Raw genomic sequence first — 19,869 nt, 5'->3', positions numbered from 1 at the left:
CTCAGTTGTGTTATTCGGTCCCTGACAGTAAGCCCATTTACCTTCTGTGATTTTCTTCTTGAGTGAGGAGCAGTAAGTCCAGCACCCTGTCTGACAGTTTGAATTAATCACAATATCGCACTCTGAAATGTAACTTTTGGAAATTGTAAAGGCACTCAATAAATCTAGGCGATGCTAGTTGAGCCAACATTAAATATGCAAATATGACACCATTAATTAATTAATAGTTTTCATTCCTTTAAAGTCCACAAAAACTGGACAGGGGGAGACAGTATCAGAAACATAGCTTTTCACAGAGACTGTATGTATTTTCTATGGATAAACTGCACACAAACCCTATTTAATTTTAAATTTATTTATTAAAATTAAGCTGATTAATTTATAAAATTCATGACTGTGTGTAAGCAGATGAGTGCTTATCCTTTAAACAGGTTCCAGGTTCGAACCTGCCAGCTGACCAGGGTCCTTTCTATATGGAGTTTGTATGTTCTCCTCGTGCTTACATGGGTTTATTCCGGGTGCTCCGGTTTCCTCCTACAGTTCAAAGACAAGATTAGGTCAACTGGCTACTCTGAATTACACATAGGTGTGTGTGTGTGTGTGTGTGTGTGTGAATGTCTGTCTGTCTGTCTCTCTGTGTTAGCCCTGTGATAGTCTGTCCAGGGTGAACCCCACCTCTCACCAGAAGTCAGCTGGGATTGGCTCCAGCTCACCTGCAGCCCGCACTGGATAAGCAGGATATAAAATGGAAGTCACTGATACAAAACAACAAAAACACTTATAGCACATACGTTCATACAGATTAGCAGCATAATAATGGAAGCAGTTCAGGAGCATAACTGCTTTATTCAATGGCTTAATATCGCGATCACATCAAAGCATGAAACAGAAATAAACATGGAAAAAAACATTTTGTTAAACAACAAAAAAAATGCTCATTTATTTAAAATGCTCAAAAGGAAGATGAAAATTTAAAGTGAAGAATGTTTTACATTTGGACCAGTAGTGTAATATAATTGTGATTGACCCCGGTGCAAATATTTTTTCAAGCCCCAACACAGGCATACAAGCACTCTTACTGAATGGTTCAACCACTGAGAAAAATTTGACATGATGTACAAGTTATCTGAAATGACAGGGAGCAAGGTTATTAAATAAACAAATTAGCATTTGCCAGCAAGCCATCTTTCAATCAAATTAAAGTGGTGGGATGAAAGATGGACCAACTGGGTGCTTCTTGATTTTCACCATATTTTTCCTTTCTGTACAAACTGAGATGGGGTCGAAGTGAATGGGTTTTGGGAAGCATCGATAAATTGACTGACATGAGATACATGTAAACAATCACTCCGGACAGTAACACAGCTTTTTCAACAGGTTTTCTCAGCCACAGTAAGACCTTGTTCGACATTTTTTTTTTTTGTACTTATTTGTACAAGTAAGAAATAAAAAATATTTAAAGAGAGACCACTGCAATGTGCAACAAAGTTAGTGACCTCAGAGAGACAACCTGAATTCTTAGCGTGCTTCTGTAGAAAAAGGGTGTGTTTAAGGGTGTATTCAGACCAGGATAGTTCACTTGCTTTGGTCCGAACCAAATGGTTTTTTTTTTTTTCCATTTTGGTGCGGTTCGCTTTCACACTGTATATTTTAGTAAGCGGACCAAAATCTGTCAACAAAGCCACGCGCCCTGAGGTCGTTCAGCTATTGGTCAGAGACGACACGCGCACAAAGCGTTAAGTTCAAAAGTAGTCATGGAGGCTTTCCGTGCTGTTATTCTTTTTAATGTCATCAAAGCTATATGTTTTTTCCAGTTTTTACTGTTTTCACAATTGTGTGATTACTATGCTGTTGTACAAGTAATTTATCAACGACGACGACAAAGGGCAAGGCGGCTACGGAGGATAGCGCTGATGAGCGCACATCATGTTGTGACAGTTCTGGCTCTTCACGCAAGACGGAGGAGGTATGTGTCGGGATATTCGCCTTATCCATCGTAATAGATGAATTTCTTTTTTGCGTCGCTAGTACCGCCACTTTTTGAAAGAATGTCCCTGATTTTAATGTAGGTCTGACGGAGTTTCTTCACTTTTAGCCAACATTGTTCTGGGGAGCGCGTGAACCCCTTCTCCTTCATTTTCTCACTGAATACAGCAAACACGTCAGCATTTTTGTGTGTTCTCTCCAAAAGCTCAGATATGTGGACATCTGCCCAGATATCCACAAGGGTACGCGTTCCTTCCTCGGCCCACGTTTGCCCCCTACTCATTTTTTGTACTCTGTAGTCTAGCCTACCATTGGTCTGAATGACTGAACGACTGTTGTAAGGTTCCCTTGACAACTGAAACAGTGTTTGCACTTTGCGGTGGACTGTCAAGACTCTATTTCCCATAATGCTCGACAAACGACGGAAGCTCCCGAGGTACAAAAAAGCAAAACTGTCAGATTAGGTCCGGTCTGCTTTCACACCTCCAAAAGGTCTGCACCAGGGTTCCTTTGGTCCGGACCGAGTCCGACCTTGCAGTTCGGTCTCGGTCCGCTTGTTTGGTCCGGACCAGAGTTCGGTGGTTTGTATTCAGACCAACCCAAAAGGTCCGGACCAAGGGAAATTTGGTTCATTTGGTCCGGACCAAACAACGTAGGTGTGAATACGCCCTAAGAAACAAGTTACGGAAATGAAAGCACACCAAACTGAAGTGTGCACAGAGACAAAGAGGCTTCATCTTTTAGCGTCTTCTTATAAACCTTAAAAATGAGTGAGTATTTTGAGTTTTTGACAGAACTGATGTGTAAAATTGTTCACTGAGTGAAAGTTGTTCCTTGTAAATGTAAATGTTATTGATGGCTTGTGAAACAGACTGAAGTAATAATGATAAACTGTCTTTCATTCTGTTTTTGTGTGACTCTCCTGATTCTCTACAGCTTTATGGAATCTCAATCAGATGTGTGTGTGTGTGTGTGTGTGTGTGTGTGTGTGTGGTAGCTATATACAGTGAATTCTAAGCTCATTTTACCACTTCAGGGTTTATTTCCCTCAGAGTTGTGTACATTTGAGTTATACAAGCTGTTTTTGAGAAAACTGGTCTCTGGAATTGTAAAGGGTGTACAAACTTATTAAAACTCATAACTGTTTTTATGTAAATGCAAGCAACTTCAATCCAATGGCTTCACTTAATCTGATTTAAAATAATTGTGATTAATTATTTCACCTTTGTGGTGTGAGAGACTCCACTGAGATCAGCACAAAAAAATCATGTCTCGTGCCGACCTGCATGGCTCAAAATCTTCTACAGGAACTGCAGGATTTCCTGCACTGTGTTATTAAAACAAAGCATTAATTCCTGTGTTTTTATGCAATGGATGAGAAAACAATCTGTAAATATCTTTAAATACTATAAACACGCATTACCCCACTGTATATGATTAGCCGACATAAAGTGTGTTAATGCAGTGAGATTTTCAGTTCTTTGCTCTGTGGCAGTTTAAAAGTTTTCCCTGATACCAGAACACTCGCTGTTACAGTCGTCTACAGACTGAAATATTGCCCTTGTGCTGTTTAGATTATCAGCATCAACATTTTAATTTGTAGTGTTTCAAGATATCGTAATTCCTAATAAATGTCCTAATTTAATTTTAAATCGCTGCTTTGTCAGTGTCTGGGGTAAAGTGCACTTGGTGAACATGTGAGTGTGTTGAATGTGGTGTTACAGCAGTCTGATGTAAAATGGGATTAAGAGGAGCTCAGTTTGAGCTTCATGAACACAGGAGGAGGTGAGAGAGCTAGACAGACTAAAGGACTAAAACTCTGCTGCATCAGTATTTACACAGCGATTAAGTGAGAGTTACAGTCTTTCTGACATCACTATAACCAGGTAGTCGAATGGCATTGTGGGTAATGCAGGATACAATTAATAAAATTTCAAATCACCAACATGTACGCTCACCGGCCACTTTAATCGGAACTTGTTCTTGATTCTAAGATTCCTGTTCTTGGCTGCAGGACTGGAAACCAGTGTGGTCTTCACTGTTGCATGCGGAGATGCTTTTCTGCTCACCATGATTGTAAAGAGTTGCTATGAGTTACTATATTCTTTCTGGCAGCTCGCACCAATCTGTCCATTTTCCTCTGACCTCTCTTATCAACAAGACATTTCCACCCACAGAACTGTCACTCACTCAATGGTTTTTGTTTTTCACACCATTCTGTGTAAACTCCAGAGACTGTTGTGTGTGAAAACCCCAGGAGATCAGCAGTTTCTGAAACACTCAAACCAGTCCATCTGGCACCAACACCCATGTCACAGTGAAAGTCACAGAGATCACAATTTTTTCCCATTCTGATGTTTGAAGTGAACATTAACTGAAGCTCTTGATTTGTATCTGCATGATTTTATGCATTGTGCTGCTGTCGAGGGATTGGCTGATTCGAGAAGTATGTAAAACAGTATGGGTGTTCCTAATAAAGTGGCTGGGGAGTGCAGATGAAAAGATGAACTTTGCATTTCATTCCAAAATAAATCTTGAACTCCACTGAAGCTCAGCTGATAATTATAAAGATTAACATGCAAATCATTCAGGGTGGATTTTTCCTTTAAAACCTGAGTGAGTATTTTAGTATGAACACATTAATAGAGAGATTTGTGCTTGTAGCTTGTTTTGGTGAGTTTCAGTTCAATCCTTGAAACTGATCTTTGCTCGCACATCTGCTCTCTGTTTGTCATAAAGCGATCCTGCTCAGTAATTTTCCATCACCCACTGAAGCTCCCCATCACACTCCGACAACTCTGCTTCCTGAGATTACATTTTCCAATCATATCACTCCACCACACTCCTGAATGTGGATATATCCTCATGTTTATCCTTCAATAAACTGAGAAACATCTCTGAGCAGCTGGGTCTGTGTCAGTGACTGTTGCTCCCGGATATCCCTGAGACAGAATCTCCTTGGCGGCAGAGGACTTACATTTCTAGATCACTCACACTATCATACATACAACCTCGTACTATAATTTTATATCACATAACTTCGGCCTGGTGCAAGTTGAACCTAAACTAGTTGCTTCAAAGACACCACCTGACCTCTTCTCATGTTTCTTTAGAAAAAAGGTGTCTCTCAAAAGAACAAAAACAAAAGTACACCAGCTGAAAGCATGAACTTTGGAACAAAGCGTGTTTACTTTGTGTCTTATTGTGAAAATATTCATCTTAAAATGAGTACTTTGGAGTATTTAGATTTTTTGAGAGAAGTGATGTGTTAAATTGCGCTAAAACAAGTGTAATGTGTAAAGTGTTATTTATCTTGTGAAACAGACTGAAGCAATAATGAGAAACTTTCTTTCAGGGGTTATTTGTGTGACTCTCCTGATTCTCTCCAGCTTTGTGGAATCTCAATCAGGTATGAAAAATCTCTCTCTCTCTCTCTCTCTCTCTCTCTCTGTGCGTTAGTGAACTCTAAGCTTGTGGAATTCAGTAAGTTTAGTGGAGTTTATTGGAGAATAAAAGTTGTTTTTGAGAGAACTGATTTCAGCTCCTCTTGGTGTGTGACTCTCTTTAACTGAACCCTGGGCTGCATCCCAATACTCCGTCCTCTGTCCTTTCCTCACCACTTTTCGTTAACCTTGATGGAAAACATCATGAGCTGAAGGAAAGACGTGAAGGACGGAGGAAAAGACACCCATTATGTTGGTGTATTAACTGAAGAGACTGACAGTTTTAATGAAGAACTTTTACTGAGCACACAAGAATTGCATCAGGTGTTTTCGAAAAAAAGGGACAATGCTGTCTCAGGAGGATGTTTAACAAGACAGCGAGGCATCAAGGATCATTAGACACTGATCAAACTTTCTTTTCCTGTCAACCATCATCTGCGTTCAAAACAGAAGGTTGCTGCCTTGTTGCCTCATGGCCGTAATAGACAGGTGTCTCATAAGGCAGGACTTTCAACTAAAGGCATCTCAGGACTTTTGTTTGGAACGACATTTTAGGACAGAATTTATGGTAACGTGTGACATCAGCACGGCATGTAACTAAACCAAATTAGTTAGTTGGCTAACAGATGCCTCACAAATCATATTAAACTCATTTACTTTTCAAAAATCTAAGTGAAAAAAGCCCCAAAACTTTTGTATACAAAATCACTTTTCTGTTAAGTTTGGTCTGCCATCTTTTTTATTTTTTCCACTCCTTGAGAGAGCTGCTGCACAGATTTATAGGTGATGGGGAGCATTGAGGATACATCCATGGAACTATGTATGTAAATATTTTTCCCCAGATAAATTCCGTAGCCTCCCTGTTTTCAAATCATCCCTGTTAGAGCTGTACTTTGAATTACTGACCTCCACCTATAATACAGACTTTTCATGTACTTGGTCTGTGTACCGTGACTGTGGTTGCCACAGATCAATTTAGTCTAATTTTAATTGTATGATTTTTCTCTTTTATACCTTCGGGGAAACGCCTTGCATGGGTCACCTGTTCGCGTTCTCCCCTTTGGGCTGACTTACTTTATTATGTTTATTTCTTTTTTTATGTTTATTTTGTAACAGTCCAATAAAGTTGGTAAATTAAACGTTGCCTTCAACCAGGAGCAGTTTGAAGGCATCTTAGAAGACCGAAAACGAGAGTTCTCGAGATCAGTCTTGAACGGTCCTTGATGCCTCGCTGTCTGAGGAGGGTCTGGCTGCAGACTGGAGCTCCACTCTAGACAGGAAACACATGACCTTCACGTGACCGCCTCACCTTAACCCTAAGTCACATGTCTCATGTCAACAGAACTCCAGCCTGCAGTCTGTGTCTCTTGTTGTTGTCGTGTTCGACATCCCTCTGATTGGCTAACAGAACCTGTGTGTGGATGACAAAAGATGTTAGCCAATCAGATAAAAGCTATTTCCATATTTAAATCTAAAGGCACAGCCGCAAAATCAGCCCGTCATCATGATTGGGGTTTCATACCATGCTAAAACAGCATGAGAAAAAGATCAAAGGCATTTTTCCCAATAAAAACAACTCACAAATTTTACAAAAGAATTTCAGGGAATAATATAAAATAATTGAAAGGTGTATGCATGTCCCTTTTAAGATAACTTTATAATTCCAGCTACTTTACTGCAAGTTTAGTGCAAATGCATCACAAAAGAAAAAAGTCTTTAATCTGGGAGTCTCCTCTCAACGTTCACCAAAAAGATCACACTCGATCACGCTGATACAGAATTATTTTGCTCCGGTCTTCATGTTGCTGTTTTCATGATGACATTCAGATGCTTGTGTACATCTGAAACAAATATCCCCGAACTATATACATGTAGTATTTATTTAGCTTGTGTGCCCGATTACATCCATAAAGTTGGGTAAGATACCTGACCAAGCTAACTGACCTAACAACAGCTAACTGTCTGAAGCGAGGGAGTTTATTATTTCCCCAATATTATGGTTAATTCAGATAATGTAGCCGAGAAAATTATGATTGTCAAACAATGTGTTTTATCTAAATTTAGCATCATTTTCATTCCAAAAGTAGAAATCTATTACAATATCTAATACTGAATTTAACATTTTATTTATTTTTTTTATTTTGAATGGTTTATTTACTGTTTGCAGACTCGCAGTCAACTCCAACAGCTCTGTCTTTCAATATAAGCTGTATAACAAAGCCCATCTGATCCGACCCCAAGTTGCTAAAATTGTCTTCAGTGAAATGCACTGAGCACAACACGAATATGTGGCTGAAATTTTCAGGGACTAACCCCAAAAATAAAATGCATCCACATTTTTTGTATATTAAATTCCTTTGGAAAGCTATTGAGACTCCAGTTTTATTTTGTGCATCCTGGAATGGTACTTGCACTTTCTTCCCACATCTCATCTTCTTTCCAATGAACCATTCAGTGAAGAACGAGACGGCTCCTCCCCATCTTCTTGGTTCATATATAGTGTAAAGTTTTTAAAATTAAAAATTTTAAATTAATTCAGACAGTTTTATTCTTACTGTCTTGACCCTGTATCTATTGCATCTATTCATTAAAACCCCATTATGCTCTTGGGTGCCCCCTACAGCTCCATGGTGTAATTCACTTTTATGCCCCTGATGTTTGAGTGGTTAGCGCTGTCGCCTCACAGCAAGAAGGTCTGGGTTCGAGCCCCGTGGCCGGCGAGGGCCTTTCTGTGCGGAGTTTGCATGTTCTCCCCGTGTCTGCATGGGTTTCCTCCGGGTGCTCCAGTTTCCCCCACAGTCCAAAGACATGCAGGTTAGGTTAACTGGTGGCTCTAAATTGACCGTAGGTGTGAATGTGAGTGTGAATGGTTGTCTGTGTCTATGTGTCAGCCCTGTGATGACATGGCGACTTGTCCAGGGTGTACCCCGCCTTTCACCCGTAGTCAGCTGGGATAGGCTCCAGCTCGCCTGTGACCCTGTAGAACAGGATAAAGCAGCTAGAGATAATGAGATGAGATTTTGCACTACACTTACCTTTATTTTGTACTATACTGGGTGTTTTTTTGTTGTTTTTGCTTTTGCTTTCTTTGCTTTTATTTTTGCACTATATTGCCTTTACTTTGTATTACTTCTTTTGCCTATTTATTTATTTATTTGTAATTGGCATTCATGGTGGACAGCAAACTAAGAATTTCATTGTGCAAGAGGACGTCCTTACTGTGCAGATGACAATAAACACTTTGAACTTGAAAACACACACACACACACACACACACACACACACACACACACACAAAGAGGAAGGAGGGAAATTTTTATTGACTTTTTTTGAAGAAGATAATTTTGATTATACTACAGTATTACTAGTTTATTACGGTGGCTTGTGTCTTGACTTCTGGAAAGCCTTGCCTTGAACAGCTCAGTGATGCTGAAGCATTGATGAAGTATTATTGCTGTACACAAGCTCTTTCTGGAACAGCAAACACTTCACCTGAACGACATGAAAATTCCATAAAAGTGCATGATGTGTTATGATGATTATTTTAAACAGACAAAATGACAAACATAAAATACCACTGAACACATTACAAACCTGACTGGTTATAACAATTTGAAAATATTCCCATATCAGGGAAGATTTCCTGTTCCTTTCAGACTCAATTTCAGAAAGAAATTGAAGAAGAAGAAGAAGAAGAAGAAGAAGAAGAAGAAAGGAAAATAAAAGGATAAAAGAGAGGATACATTAGAGATAAATAATAAATCTACTACTAGAATAACTACCACTACTAACTATTATTTTATGCTTCTACTATATTATCTTACCATCAAATATATAGTTTTATTCAAAAGTTTCACAACCACAAGGCATCAATACTCCGCTCTGCTACACTGACTTCATCACAAACTAAACCACCATCTAACAAACCACAAAGTACCAGCTGTTTCAAGCGCTGTTATCCCAGAACCGACACTCAAAGTGACACGCTGACGTGTACCACACAAACCGAGGCCTCATTTGTCATCGGTCACATGGTTTTCTGTAAAACAATACAAGCCTTGAAACGAGGTTTCATGTGACACGCCCCTTCCTGCTCAACACATGCCATGAAAGCTTGGTGTGAAATTTCCCGACACTAACCAGAACCATGCTAACACACACACACACACACACACACACACACACACACACACACACACACACACACACACACAGAGATATATCTAATGCTGTAGGATGCTCCCAGACAAAGAACAGTTAGTCAACTAAATTAACCTGATAAATCTTGGATGCCCTGACACAAAATAATGCAAACGTGGGTCACCAACAAAGCTAGACCGCAACCAACACAAGAGCACTTATTAACTGTACCGATGGCTGAGTGCTATCTCACAAGTTTGCTCACATCACCTCAAGCTGTAGCTAGCTGCTAAACCTCTGTGGAAAGGCACTGACTTGGCTCATGATCAAAAGCTAGTGAGTCGACAACTTTGACTTGACAACAGAAAGAAACCCAGCTTGGTGTCTGTCTTGAAGCCTTTTATCTCTCTTTGTTCTCAGCAATGAGGAAACTCCATTCAAAGATTTACTCCTGTCTGGCTCGGTCACACTCTCTTTTTCTGGTTTCCTCCAACAGCATCATCTTTGGTCTTTTCACCTCGACTGCCATGATGTCTGTACTGAGAATTAGGCCGTAAGGTGAACCCCGTTTTCGTTTCATCTCGCTCCAACGTCTCCGAACTACGAAATATTTATTTTAAAACTAAGAATGAGTACTAGAAAGTGTGGCGAAAAAAGTTCTCACCTTATAATCCTGTCAATTCCTCGCACCAAGCGATCGCGTGGCGAAGTATTTTCCTCTAAAAATGACGTGTCGGGACATCATGTGACCGGTCTGGACCAATCGCGTTGCCGATTTTTGACCACAGATCAGCTGACAGCTTGCGTAATTACAGTCACATTAGTAGAAAAAGTCTCCAAAACACCCTCCAAAGTGGGTGAAATGTCTTCTAAGTCCTAAATAGTGCTTTAAATACATCACTAAGACAATATTGCATATATGTGGTATATTGAAGTGTTTATATTATTATTAGAATAAAAAAAATTATCACCACCATTATTATAGTACAAAATATGGTGTAATGGTCTATGACTAGGACCATTCATGTATTCATTCTCTTAGGTTATTAACTATAAAGTACTGATCAACCATAAAACAATTTGCTTGAAAAAGAGACCTACAGTGTTACACAGGCAGTAATGGAATAGAGTATTGACTCGTCATTGTGGGCTATACACACCATGGATTAGCCATAAAATGGCATATATAATATATAGGCAATGCGTGTGATTTCAGATCAAGATTTAAGAAATTGTGCAGGAAGGAGAAGAGTCCATAGGAATAATAATACACAATAATAATAATAATAATAATACAACCTATATATAATATTGCAGTTCTATTGCTCAGTTCAGAGGCACAATGGCAGGGATTCAAGTATTCACTACCTATGCAGCGGCACAGTAGAGGTAGGTAAACGCACTAGGCAGCACTATGCACCTGCAGCAGCGGCAACAAAGAAGATGCAAGACTGAGTCATCATACATCACAACAGAACTATGTGGCAAATTGCAAACTTTAATAGAAAATGTAAACAACAAAACAGTGATATATACACATTATAAATGCAAATTTATATATACAAAAAAAAAAAAAAAAAAAAAAATATATATATATATATATATATATATATATATAAGTCCTGTGGCACGGTGCAAAAAAGCAGGGGTCAGCATCCAGGCAATGACCTAGGTGTCAGTGACAGAGAAAGGGGGGGAAGACACACACACACACACACACACAAAAAAAAAAAACACTATAACATTCAGTCAGGTGCTACTCCTCGTCATCACTGTCAGGGCACTGGTCATCTTCCTTGTCCTCTGTCTCCTTCATATTTGAGCAATTGCTACACCTGCACAAGTCCGTGCAACAGACTCCTGCAGAGACACAAGAGCATCTGCCAGTCTGACAGGCACTTTCTTTGCACCCACAGTGGATCATGTGTAAAACTGAGTCAGGGGCTGGATTCTGTGTCATCCAGGTGACCTGTAGGTTTCCATCTTCAACATGCCACCCGTTTCCAGCAGGTGATGGTGCACCTATGTTTTTTTTCACACATGACCTCATTATTGCAGCCTGGTAATTTGCCCTTTTGCTGTGCTGATGGAGGGCATCACTTGTTGGGGGAATGGATAACTCTGGCAAGGCTGATGATGCCAAACAAAAAGCCTTGTACCTAGCCTCGTTGACACTATCAGTGTCAACGCTGATCATACAAGTGGCACACATATTTGCAAAGTAGGGCAAAAGTGGAGGGCTCCAGGTTGAAGTCAGTTCCCAGATGTTTAAAGGCCTTCAGGAAGTCATCTTTCTCACACGCTACAGCAAATGTCTTTCTCTTGCCTTTGCCATAAAAGGCACTCGTGGAGTCGCACCCTGTGAATGTGTGTATCCCAATCAAGGCTGAACACACACTGTCGCCGAGAGCTGATGACACCTTGCTTATGTCGGATACTGTCCCGGTATGTATTCCACCGTTTGAAGGTAAATTCCTGGGTCACTCTGTGCTTCACAGAAGCTATATGCATATACCACTGCTTACGTGCAAGAAGTTTTCTCCTTTTTGCCATTATTTCCAAACTTTCCTCTCCTCCACTGCTGCTAGACGAGGCTGTGGCGGCTGCCATGTTGGTCTCTTGTTTATGAAATGGGGCTACGTCGCGGGTGTTTATGGGATATGTCAGCAACCGTGGAACCTGTTCTGTAGCGAAATCTTATTCCGCAGTGCCAAAATATCATTCCGCGCCGATGACATTAGTTCGCTTTTTCAAGCCTTCATGCGAAAAATTGACAGCATTACAAGGTGAGAACTTTTTGATGACATCATTTCATAATACGTCCATTTTTAAGAATTGGATATTATGTAGTTCGGAGACGTCGGAGCGGAATCTTGTTTCTGAAAGACTTTTCGGGGTTCACCTTACGGCCTAAATATTGTTAAAGCTTATTCTTACAAGAATCTGTTCAGCCATTTTATTTTGAGTTACATAGCGCTATAATAGGCGAACCAGGCGTGGGCTCAGAATGGAAGAGAAGCCATTCTCCATATTACATGTCAATGTTCCATCAAAAATGATTTTGAAAGATATTTTGAGGTATTATTCCTACCTAATGTTGGATTAAGACAAGAAACAAAAAATGACCTTGCTTCCACAAAGTACAATTAAAGAAGCTCTGTCTTGTTACACACAGAACAATATACACTAGTGCATCTCAAAACATTTGAATCTTGTGAAAAAGGTTTTTTTTTTGTAATTTAATACAAAAAGGTAAACTTTCATATCTTCTATATTTATTACATGTAAACTGAACTATTTCAAGCCTATTTTTTGTTTTAATTTTGATGAATATGGCTTATAGCTCATGAAAATTAGAAATCCAGTATCTCAAATTATTAGAATATTTCCTAAGATCAATCAAAAAAGGATTTATAATACAGAAATGTCAAACTTCTGAAAAGTTTGATCATTTATTCACTCAGTACTTGGTTGTGGCTCCTTTACCACAAATTACTGCATCAGTGTGGCATGGCATGGAGGCGATCAGTCTGTGGCACTGCTGAGGTGTTACTGAAGCCCAGGTTGCTTTGATAGCAGCCTTCAGCTCATCTGTATTTTTGGGTAGGGTGTTTCTCATCTTCCTCTTGACAATACCCCATAGATTCTCGATCAGGTTCAGGTCAGGCAAGTTGGCTGGCCAATCAAGCACAGTAACGTCATGGTCAGCAAACCACTGGGTAGTAGTTTTGGCACTGTGGGCAGGTGCTAAGTCCTGCTGGAAAAGGAAACCTGCATCTCCATAAAGCTTGTCAGCAGATGGAAGCATGAAGTGCTCTAAAATCTCCTGGTAGATGGCTGTGTAGATTTTGGACTTGATAAAACACAGTGGACCAACACTAGCAGATGGCATGGCACCCCAAATCATCACAGACTGTGGAAACTTCACACTAGACTTCAAACACCTTGGATTCTGTGCCTCTCCACTCTTCCTCCAGACTCTAGGACCTTGATTTTCAAATGAAATGCAAAATTTACCTTCATCTGAAAAGTGGACTTTGGACCACTGAGCAACAGTCCAGTTCTTTCTCTCATTAGCCCAGGTAAGATGCTTCTGACATTGTCTCTGGCTCAGGAGTGGCTCGATATCAGGAATGTTACAGTTGTAGCCCCTTTCTTGAAGACATCTATGTGTGGTGACTCTTGATGCACTGACACCAGTCTCAGTCCACGCCTTGTGAAGCTCTCCGAAGTTCCTGAATCGACTTTTCTTGACAATCCTCTCAAGGCTGCGGTCATCCCTGTTGCTTGTGCACCTTTTCCAGCCAGCCTTTTCAGCAATGATCTTCTGTGGCTCACCCTCCTTGTGGAGGGTGCCAATGATCATTTTCTGGACAACTGTCAAGTCAGCAGTCTTCCCCATGATTGTGGTTGTGAACTAGACCAAGAGATGCATGGTACTGTTTTACTGAAACTTGAAATGAAGTAAAATGAAGTGAAATGAAGTTCACCACCCACAGAGGTAGCAGTAGGGGACTGGTGCAGTGTGGATTGGGTGGCAGTCGAAGGCAGGGGCCTTGACGACCTGATCCCCGGACACAGCGGCTAGCTGTTGGGACATGGAATGTCACTTTGCTGGGGGGGAAAGAGCCTGAGCTTGTGCGGGAGGTTGAGAGGTACCGGCTAGAGATAGTCGGGCTCACCTCCACGCACAGCTTGGGCTCTGGAACCCAGCTCCTCGAGAGGGGTTGGACTCTCCACTTCTCTGGAGTCGCCTATGGTGAGCGGCGGCGGGCTGGTGTGGGCTTGCTTATAGCTCCCCAGCTCAGCCGCCATGTGTTGGAGTTTACCCCAGTGAACGAGAGGGTCGCCTCTCTGCGCCTTCGGATTGGGGAGAGGGCTCTTGCTGTTGTTTGTGCCTACGGGCCAAATAGCAGTATAGAGTATCCGGCCTTCTTGGAGTCCTTGGGAGAGGTACTGAAGGGTGCTCAGACTGGGGACTCCATTGTGTTACTGGGGGACTTCAATGCTCACGTGGGCGACGACAGTGACACCTGGAGGGGCGTGGTTGGGAGGAACGGCCTCCCCGATCTGAACCCGAGTGGTGTTTTGTTATTGGACTTCTGTGCTAGTCACGGTTTGTCCATAACGAACACCATGTTCGAGCATAGGGGTGTCCATAAGTGCACGTGGCACCAGGACACCTTAGGTCGGAGGTCGATGATAGACTTTGTTGTGGTTTCATCTGATCTCCAGCCCTATGTCTTGGACACTCGGGTGAAGAGAGGGGCTGAGCTGTCAACTGATCACCACCTGGTGGTGAGTTGGATCCGCTGGTGGAGGAGGAAGCTGGACAGACCTGGCAGGCCCAAACGTATGGTGTGGGTCTGTTGGGAATGTCTGGCCGAGCACTCTGTTGGGGAGGTCTTTAACTCCCACCTCCGGGAGAGCTTTTCCCAGCTTCCGAGGGAGGCGGGGGACATTGAGTCTGAGTGGACCATGTTCTCTACCTCCATTGTGGACGCAGCTGTTCGGAGCTGTGGCCGCAAGGTCTCTGGTGCCTGTTGTGGCGGCAATCCCCGAACCCGGTGGTGGACACCGGAAGTAAGGGATGCTGTCAAGCTGAAGAAGGAGTCCTATCGGGCCATGTTGACCTCTGGGACCCCTGAGGCAGCTGACGGGTATTGGTGGGCCAGGCGTGCTGCAGCTTGGGCAGTTGTGGAGGCAAAAACTCGGAACTGGGAGGAGTTCGGGGAGGCCATGGAGAAGGACTATCGGTCAGCCTCAAAGAAATTCTGGCAAACCATCCGGCGCCTCAGGAGGGGGAAGCAGTACTCTGCCAACACTGTTTACAGTGCGGGTGGGGAGCTGTTGACCTCGACTGGGGACATTGTCGGGCGGTGGAAGGAATACTTTGAGGATCTCCTCAATCCCACCGTCATGTCTTCCATTGAGGAGACTGAGGCTGATAACTCAGAGGTGGACTCGTCCATTACCCAAGCCGAAGTCACTGAGGTGGTTTGCAAGCTCCTCGGTGGCAAGGCACCGGGGTGGATGAGATCCGCCCTGAGTATCTCAAGTCTCTGGATGTTGTGGGGCTGTCTTGGTTGACACGCCTCTGCAACATCGTGTGGCAGTCGGGGACAGTGCCTCTGGAGTGGCAGACTGGGGTGGTGGTCCCTCTTTTTAAGAAAGGGGACCGGAGAGTGTGCTCCAATTATAGGGGAATCACACTTCTCAGCCTCCCGGGGAAAGTTTACTCTAGGGTACTGGAAAGGAGAATTCGACCAATAGTTGAACCTCGGATCCAGGAGGAACAATGCGGTTTTCGTCCTGGTCGTGGAACACTGGACCAGCTCTATACCCTTCATAGGGTGCTCGAGGGTTCATGGGAGTTTGCCCAACCAGTCCACATGTGCTTTGTGGATCTGGAGAAGGCATTCGACCGTGTCCCCCATGGTATTCTTTGGGGGGTGCTTCGGGAGTATGGGGTTCGGGGCTCTTTGCTAAGGGCTGTCCGGTCCCTGTACGAACGGAGCAGGAGTCTGGTTTGCATTGCCGGCAGTAAGTCAGACCTGTTCCCAGTGCATGTTGGACTCCGGCAGGGCTGCCCTTTGTCACCGGTTCTGTTCATAATTTTTATGGACAGAATTTCTAGGCGCAGCCAGGGGCCGGAAGGAATCCTGTTTGGGAATCACAGGATTTCATCTCTGCTTTTTGCGGATGATGTTGTCCTGTTGGCTTCTTCAAGCCAGGACCTCCAGCATGCACTTGGGCAGTTTGCAGTCGAGTGTGAAGCAGCTGGGATGAGAATCAGCACCTCCAAGTCCAAGGCCATGGTTCTCGACCGGAAAAGAGTGGCTTGCCCTCTCCAGGTTGGTGGAGAAGTCCTGCCTCAAGTGGAGGAGTTTAAGTATCTCGGGATCTTGTTCACGAGTGAGGGAAGGATGGAGCGTGAGATCGACAGGCGGATCAGTGCAGCCTCCGCAGTGATGCGGTCGCTTTACCGGTCCGTCGTGGTGAAGAAGGAGCAGAGCCAAAAGGCGAAGCTCTCAATTTACCGGTCGATCTATGTTCCGACTCTCACCTATGGTCATGAGCTTTGGGTAATGACCAAAAGAACAAGATCGCGGATACAAGCGGCCGAAATCAGTTTCCTTCGCAGGGTGGCTGGGCGCTCCCTTAGAGATAGGGTGAGAAGCACAGTCACTCGGGAGGAGCTCGGAGTAGAGCCGCTGCTCCTCCACATCGAGAGGAACCAGGTGAGGTGGCTCGGGCATCTTTTTCGGATGCCTCCTGGACGCCTCCCTGGGGAGGTGTTCCAGGCATGTCCCCCCAGGAGGAGGCCCCGGGGAAGACCCAGGACACGCTGGAGGGACTATGTCTCTCGGCTGGCCTGGGAACGCCTCGGTGTTCTTCCTGAGGAGCTGACCGAGGTGTCTGGGGAGAGGGAAGTTTGGGCTTCCATGCTTAGACTGCTGCCTCCGCGACCCGGTCCCGGATAAAGCAGAAGAAGACAAGACGAGACGAGAAATGAAGTATTCGAATAATTTGAGATACTGGATTTCTGATTTTCATGAGCCTTGAGCCATAATCATCAAAATTAAAACAAAAAAGGCTTGAAATATTCCACTTTTACATGTAATGAATATAGAATATTCATTACATAATTTAATTCAAAATGTTTACCTTTTTTAATTAAATTATGAATTTAAAAAATTAACTTTTTCCACAATGTTCCAATTTTTTGAGATGCCCTAGTGTGTGGATGCATATGCCTCATGGTTAGAGAAGCAGCATTGAGACCAAAAGTTTGCCGGTTCAATTTCCTGGATCAGCAGGAATGGCTGAAGTGCCCTTGAGCAAGGCCCCTAACCCACAACTGCTCCCGAGGCTGCTCTGGGTATGTTGTACATTGCTCTGGATAAGAGTGTCTGCTCAATGCCATTTTTTTTGTTGTTGTTTTTTTTTTTTTTGTGTGTGTGTGTGTGTGTGTGTGTGTGAGTGAGTGAGAGAGAGAGAGAGAGAGAGAGAGGCGGCACGGTGGTGCAGTGGAAGGTTGTGGGTTTGAGCCCAGTGGCCGATGGGGTCCTTTTTGTGTGGAGTTTGCATGTTCTCCCCATGTCTGTGTGGGTTTGCTCCAGGTGCTCTGGTTTCCTCCCACAGTCCAAAGACATGCAGTTAGGTTAACTGGCTCAAAATTGCCTGTGTGTGTGAATGGTTGTTCCCCAAGTCCAGAAATTGGAGGGTTGTGTTAGGAAGGACATCTGGTGTAAAACTGTGCTCCAATTAATCTGACATGTGGATCAATAGGGTCCACATGGACCCCAACTTGGCAATTGTGCTGGACATGGAGGAAGAAGAAGATATGAGAGAGAGTGAAGATATGAAGTTTATCTTCGAGTGCTGAATATATTTCACAAGTAAGCACAGCAAACAAATGAAATATTTTTCAACACAAGAAGATAAACTTCATATCATCACATCACCATGTAATATTCTTTTTATTATATACAGTTAGGTCCAGGCGGCACGGTGGTGTAGTGGTTAGCGCTGTCGCCTCACAGCAAGAAGGTCCGGGTTCGAGCCCTGTGGCCGGTGAGGGCCTTTCTGTGTGGAGTTTGCATGTTCTCCCTGTGTCCGTGTGGGTTTCCTCCGGGTGCTCCGGTTTCCCCCACAGTCCAAAGACATGCAGGTTAGGTTAACTGGTGACTCTAAATTGACCGTAGGTGTGAATGTGAGTGTGAATGGTTGTCTGTGTCTGTGTTGGCTCTGTGATGACCTGGCGACTTGTCCAGGGTGTACCCCGCCTCTCGCCCGTAGTCAGTTGGGATAGGCTCCAGCTTGCCTGCGACCCTGTAGAAGCATAAAGCGGCTAGAGATAATGAGATGAGATGAGACATTACCACAATGAATTGTGAACAAAACAATTCAGATGCAGTTGAAGTTCAGACTTTCAGCTTTAATTCAGTGGGTTGAACAAAATGATTGCATAAAAATGAGAGGAATCAAAGCATTTTTTTAAACACAATCCCTTCATTTCAGGGGCTCAAAAGTAATTGGACAAATTAAATAATTGTAAATAAAATGTTCATTTCTAATACTTGGTTGAAAACCCTTTGTTGGCAATGACTGCCTGAAGTCTTGAACTCATGGACATCACCAGACGCTGTGTTTCCTCCTTTTTAATGCTCTGCTAGGCCTTTACTGCAGCGGTTTTCAGTTGCTGTTTGTTTGTGGGCCTTTCTGTCTGAAGTTTAGTCTTTAACAAGTGAAATGCATGCTCAATTGGGTTGAGATCAGGTGACTGACTCGGCCATTCAAGAATATTCCACTTCTTTGCTTTAATAAACTCCTGGGTTGCTTTGGCTTTATGTTTTGGGTCCTTGTCCATCTGTATTATGAAACACCGACCAATCAGTTTGGCTGCATTTGAGCACACAGTATGTCTCTGAATACCTCAGAATTCATCCGGCTGCTTCTGTCCTGTCTCACATCATCATTAAACACTAGTGACCCAGTGCCACTGGCAGCCATGCATGCCCAAGCCATCACGCTGCCTCCGCCGTGTTTTACAGATGATGTGGTATGCTTTGGATCATGAGCTGTACCACGCCTTTGCCATACTTTTTTCTTCCCATCATTATGGTAGAGGTTGATCTTGGTTTCATCTGTCCAAAGAATGTTCTTCCAGAACTGTGCTGGCTTTTTTAGATGTTTTTTAGCCAAGTCCAATCTAGCCTTTTTATTCTTGAGGCTTATGAGTGGCTTGCACCGTGCAGTGAACCCTCTGTATTTACTTTCATGCAGTCTTCTCTTTATGGTAGATTTGGATATTGATGCACCTACCTCCTGGAGAGTGTTGTTCACTTGGTTGGCTGTTGTGAAGGGGTTTCTCTTCACCATGGAAATTATTCTGCGATCATCCACCACTGTTGTCTTCTGTGGGCATCCAGGTCTTTTTGCATTTATGAGTCCACCAGTGAACTCAGGATGTACCAAACTGTAGATTTTGCCACTTCTAATATTGTAGCAATTTCTCGGATGGGTTTTTCTGTTTTCGCAGCTTAAGGATGGCTTGTTTCACCTGCATGGAGAGCTCCTTTGACCGCATGTTTTCTTCACAGCAAAATCTTCCAAATGCAAGCACCGCACCTCAAATCAACTCCAGGCCTTTTATCTGCTTAATTGAGAATGACATAACGAAGGAATTTCCCACACGTGCCCACGAAATAGCCTTTGAGTCAATTGTCCAATTACTTTTGGTCCCTTTAAAAACAGGGTGGCACATGTTAAGGAGTTGAAACTCCTAAACCCTTCA

General features: G+C 43.0%; 1 protein-coding gene across 4 annotated transcripts in view; it reads left to right on the top strand.

Moving 5' to 3' along the window:
- LOC132865041 (butyrophilin subfamily 1 member A1-like) overlaps positions 1 to 19,869 on the top strand; it is a 119,017-nt gene that overhangs the window by 23,361 nt on the left and 75,787 nt on the right. For 2 of the 4 annotated variants that reach the window (XM_060898236.1, XM_060898238.1), the window contains one exon: positions 5,342 to 5,395. The exons of the other annotated variants lie outside the window; for them this stretch is intronic. In XM_060898236.1, the coding sequence (XP_060754219.1) occupies positions 5,342 to 5,395 (54 nt within the window). The remainder of the gene's footprint in view (positions 1 to 5,341; positions 5,396 to 19,869) is intronic. 4 annotated transcript variants of the gene reach the window in all.

Source organism: Neoarius graeffei, chromosome 1, assembly GCF_027579695.1.
Source record: "Neoarius graeffei isolate fNeoGra1 chromosome 1, fNeoGra1.pri, whole genome shotgun sequence".
NCBI lineage: Eukaryota > Metazoa > Chordata > Actinopteri > Siluriformes > Ariidae > Neoarius > Neoarius graeffei.
The sequence above is the reverse complement of the archived record's forward strand: the minus strand, read 5'-3'. Positions and strand labels throughout refer to the sequence as shown.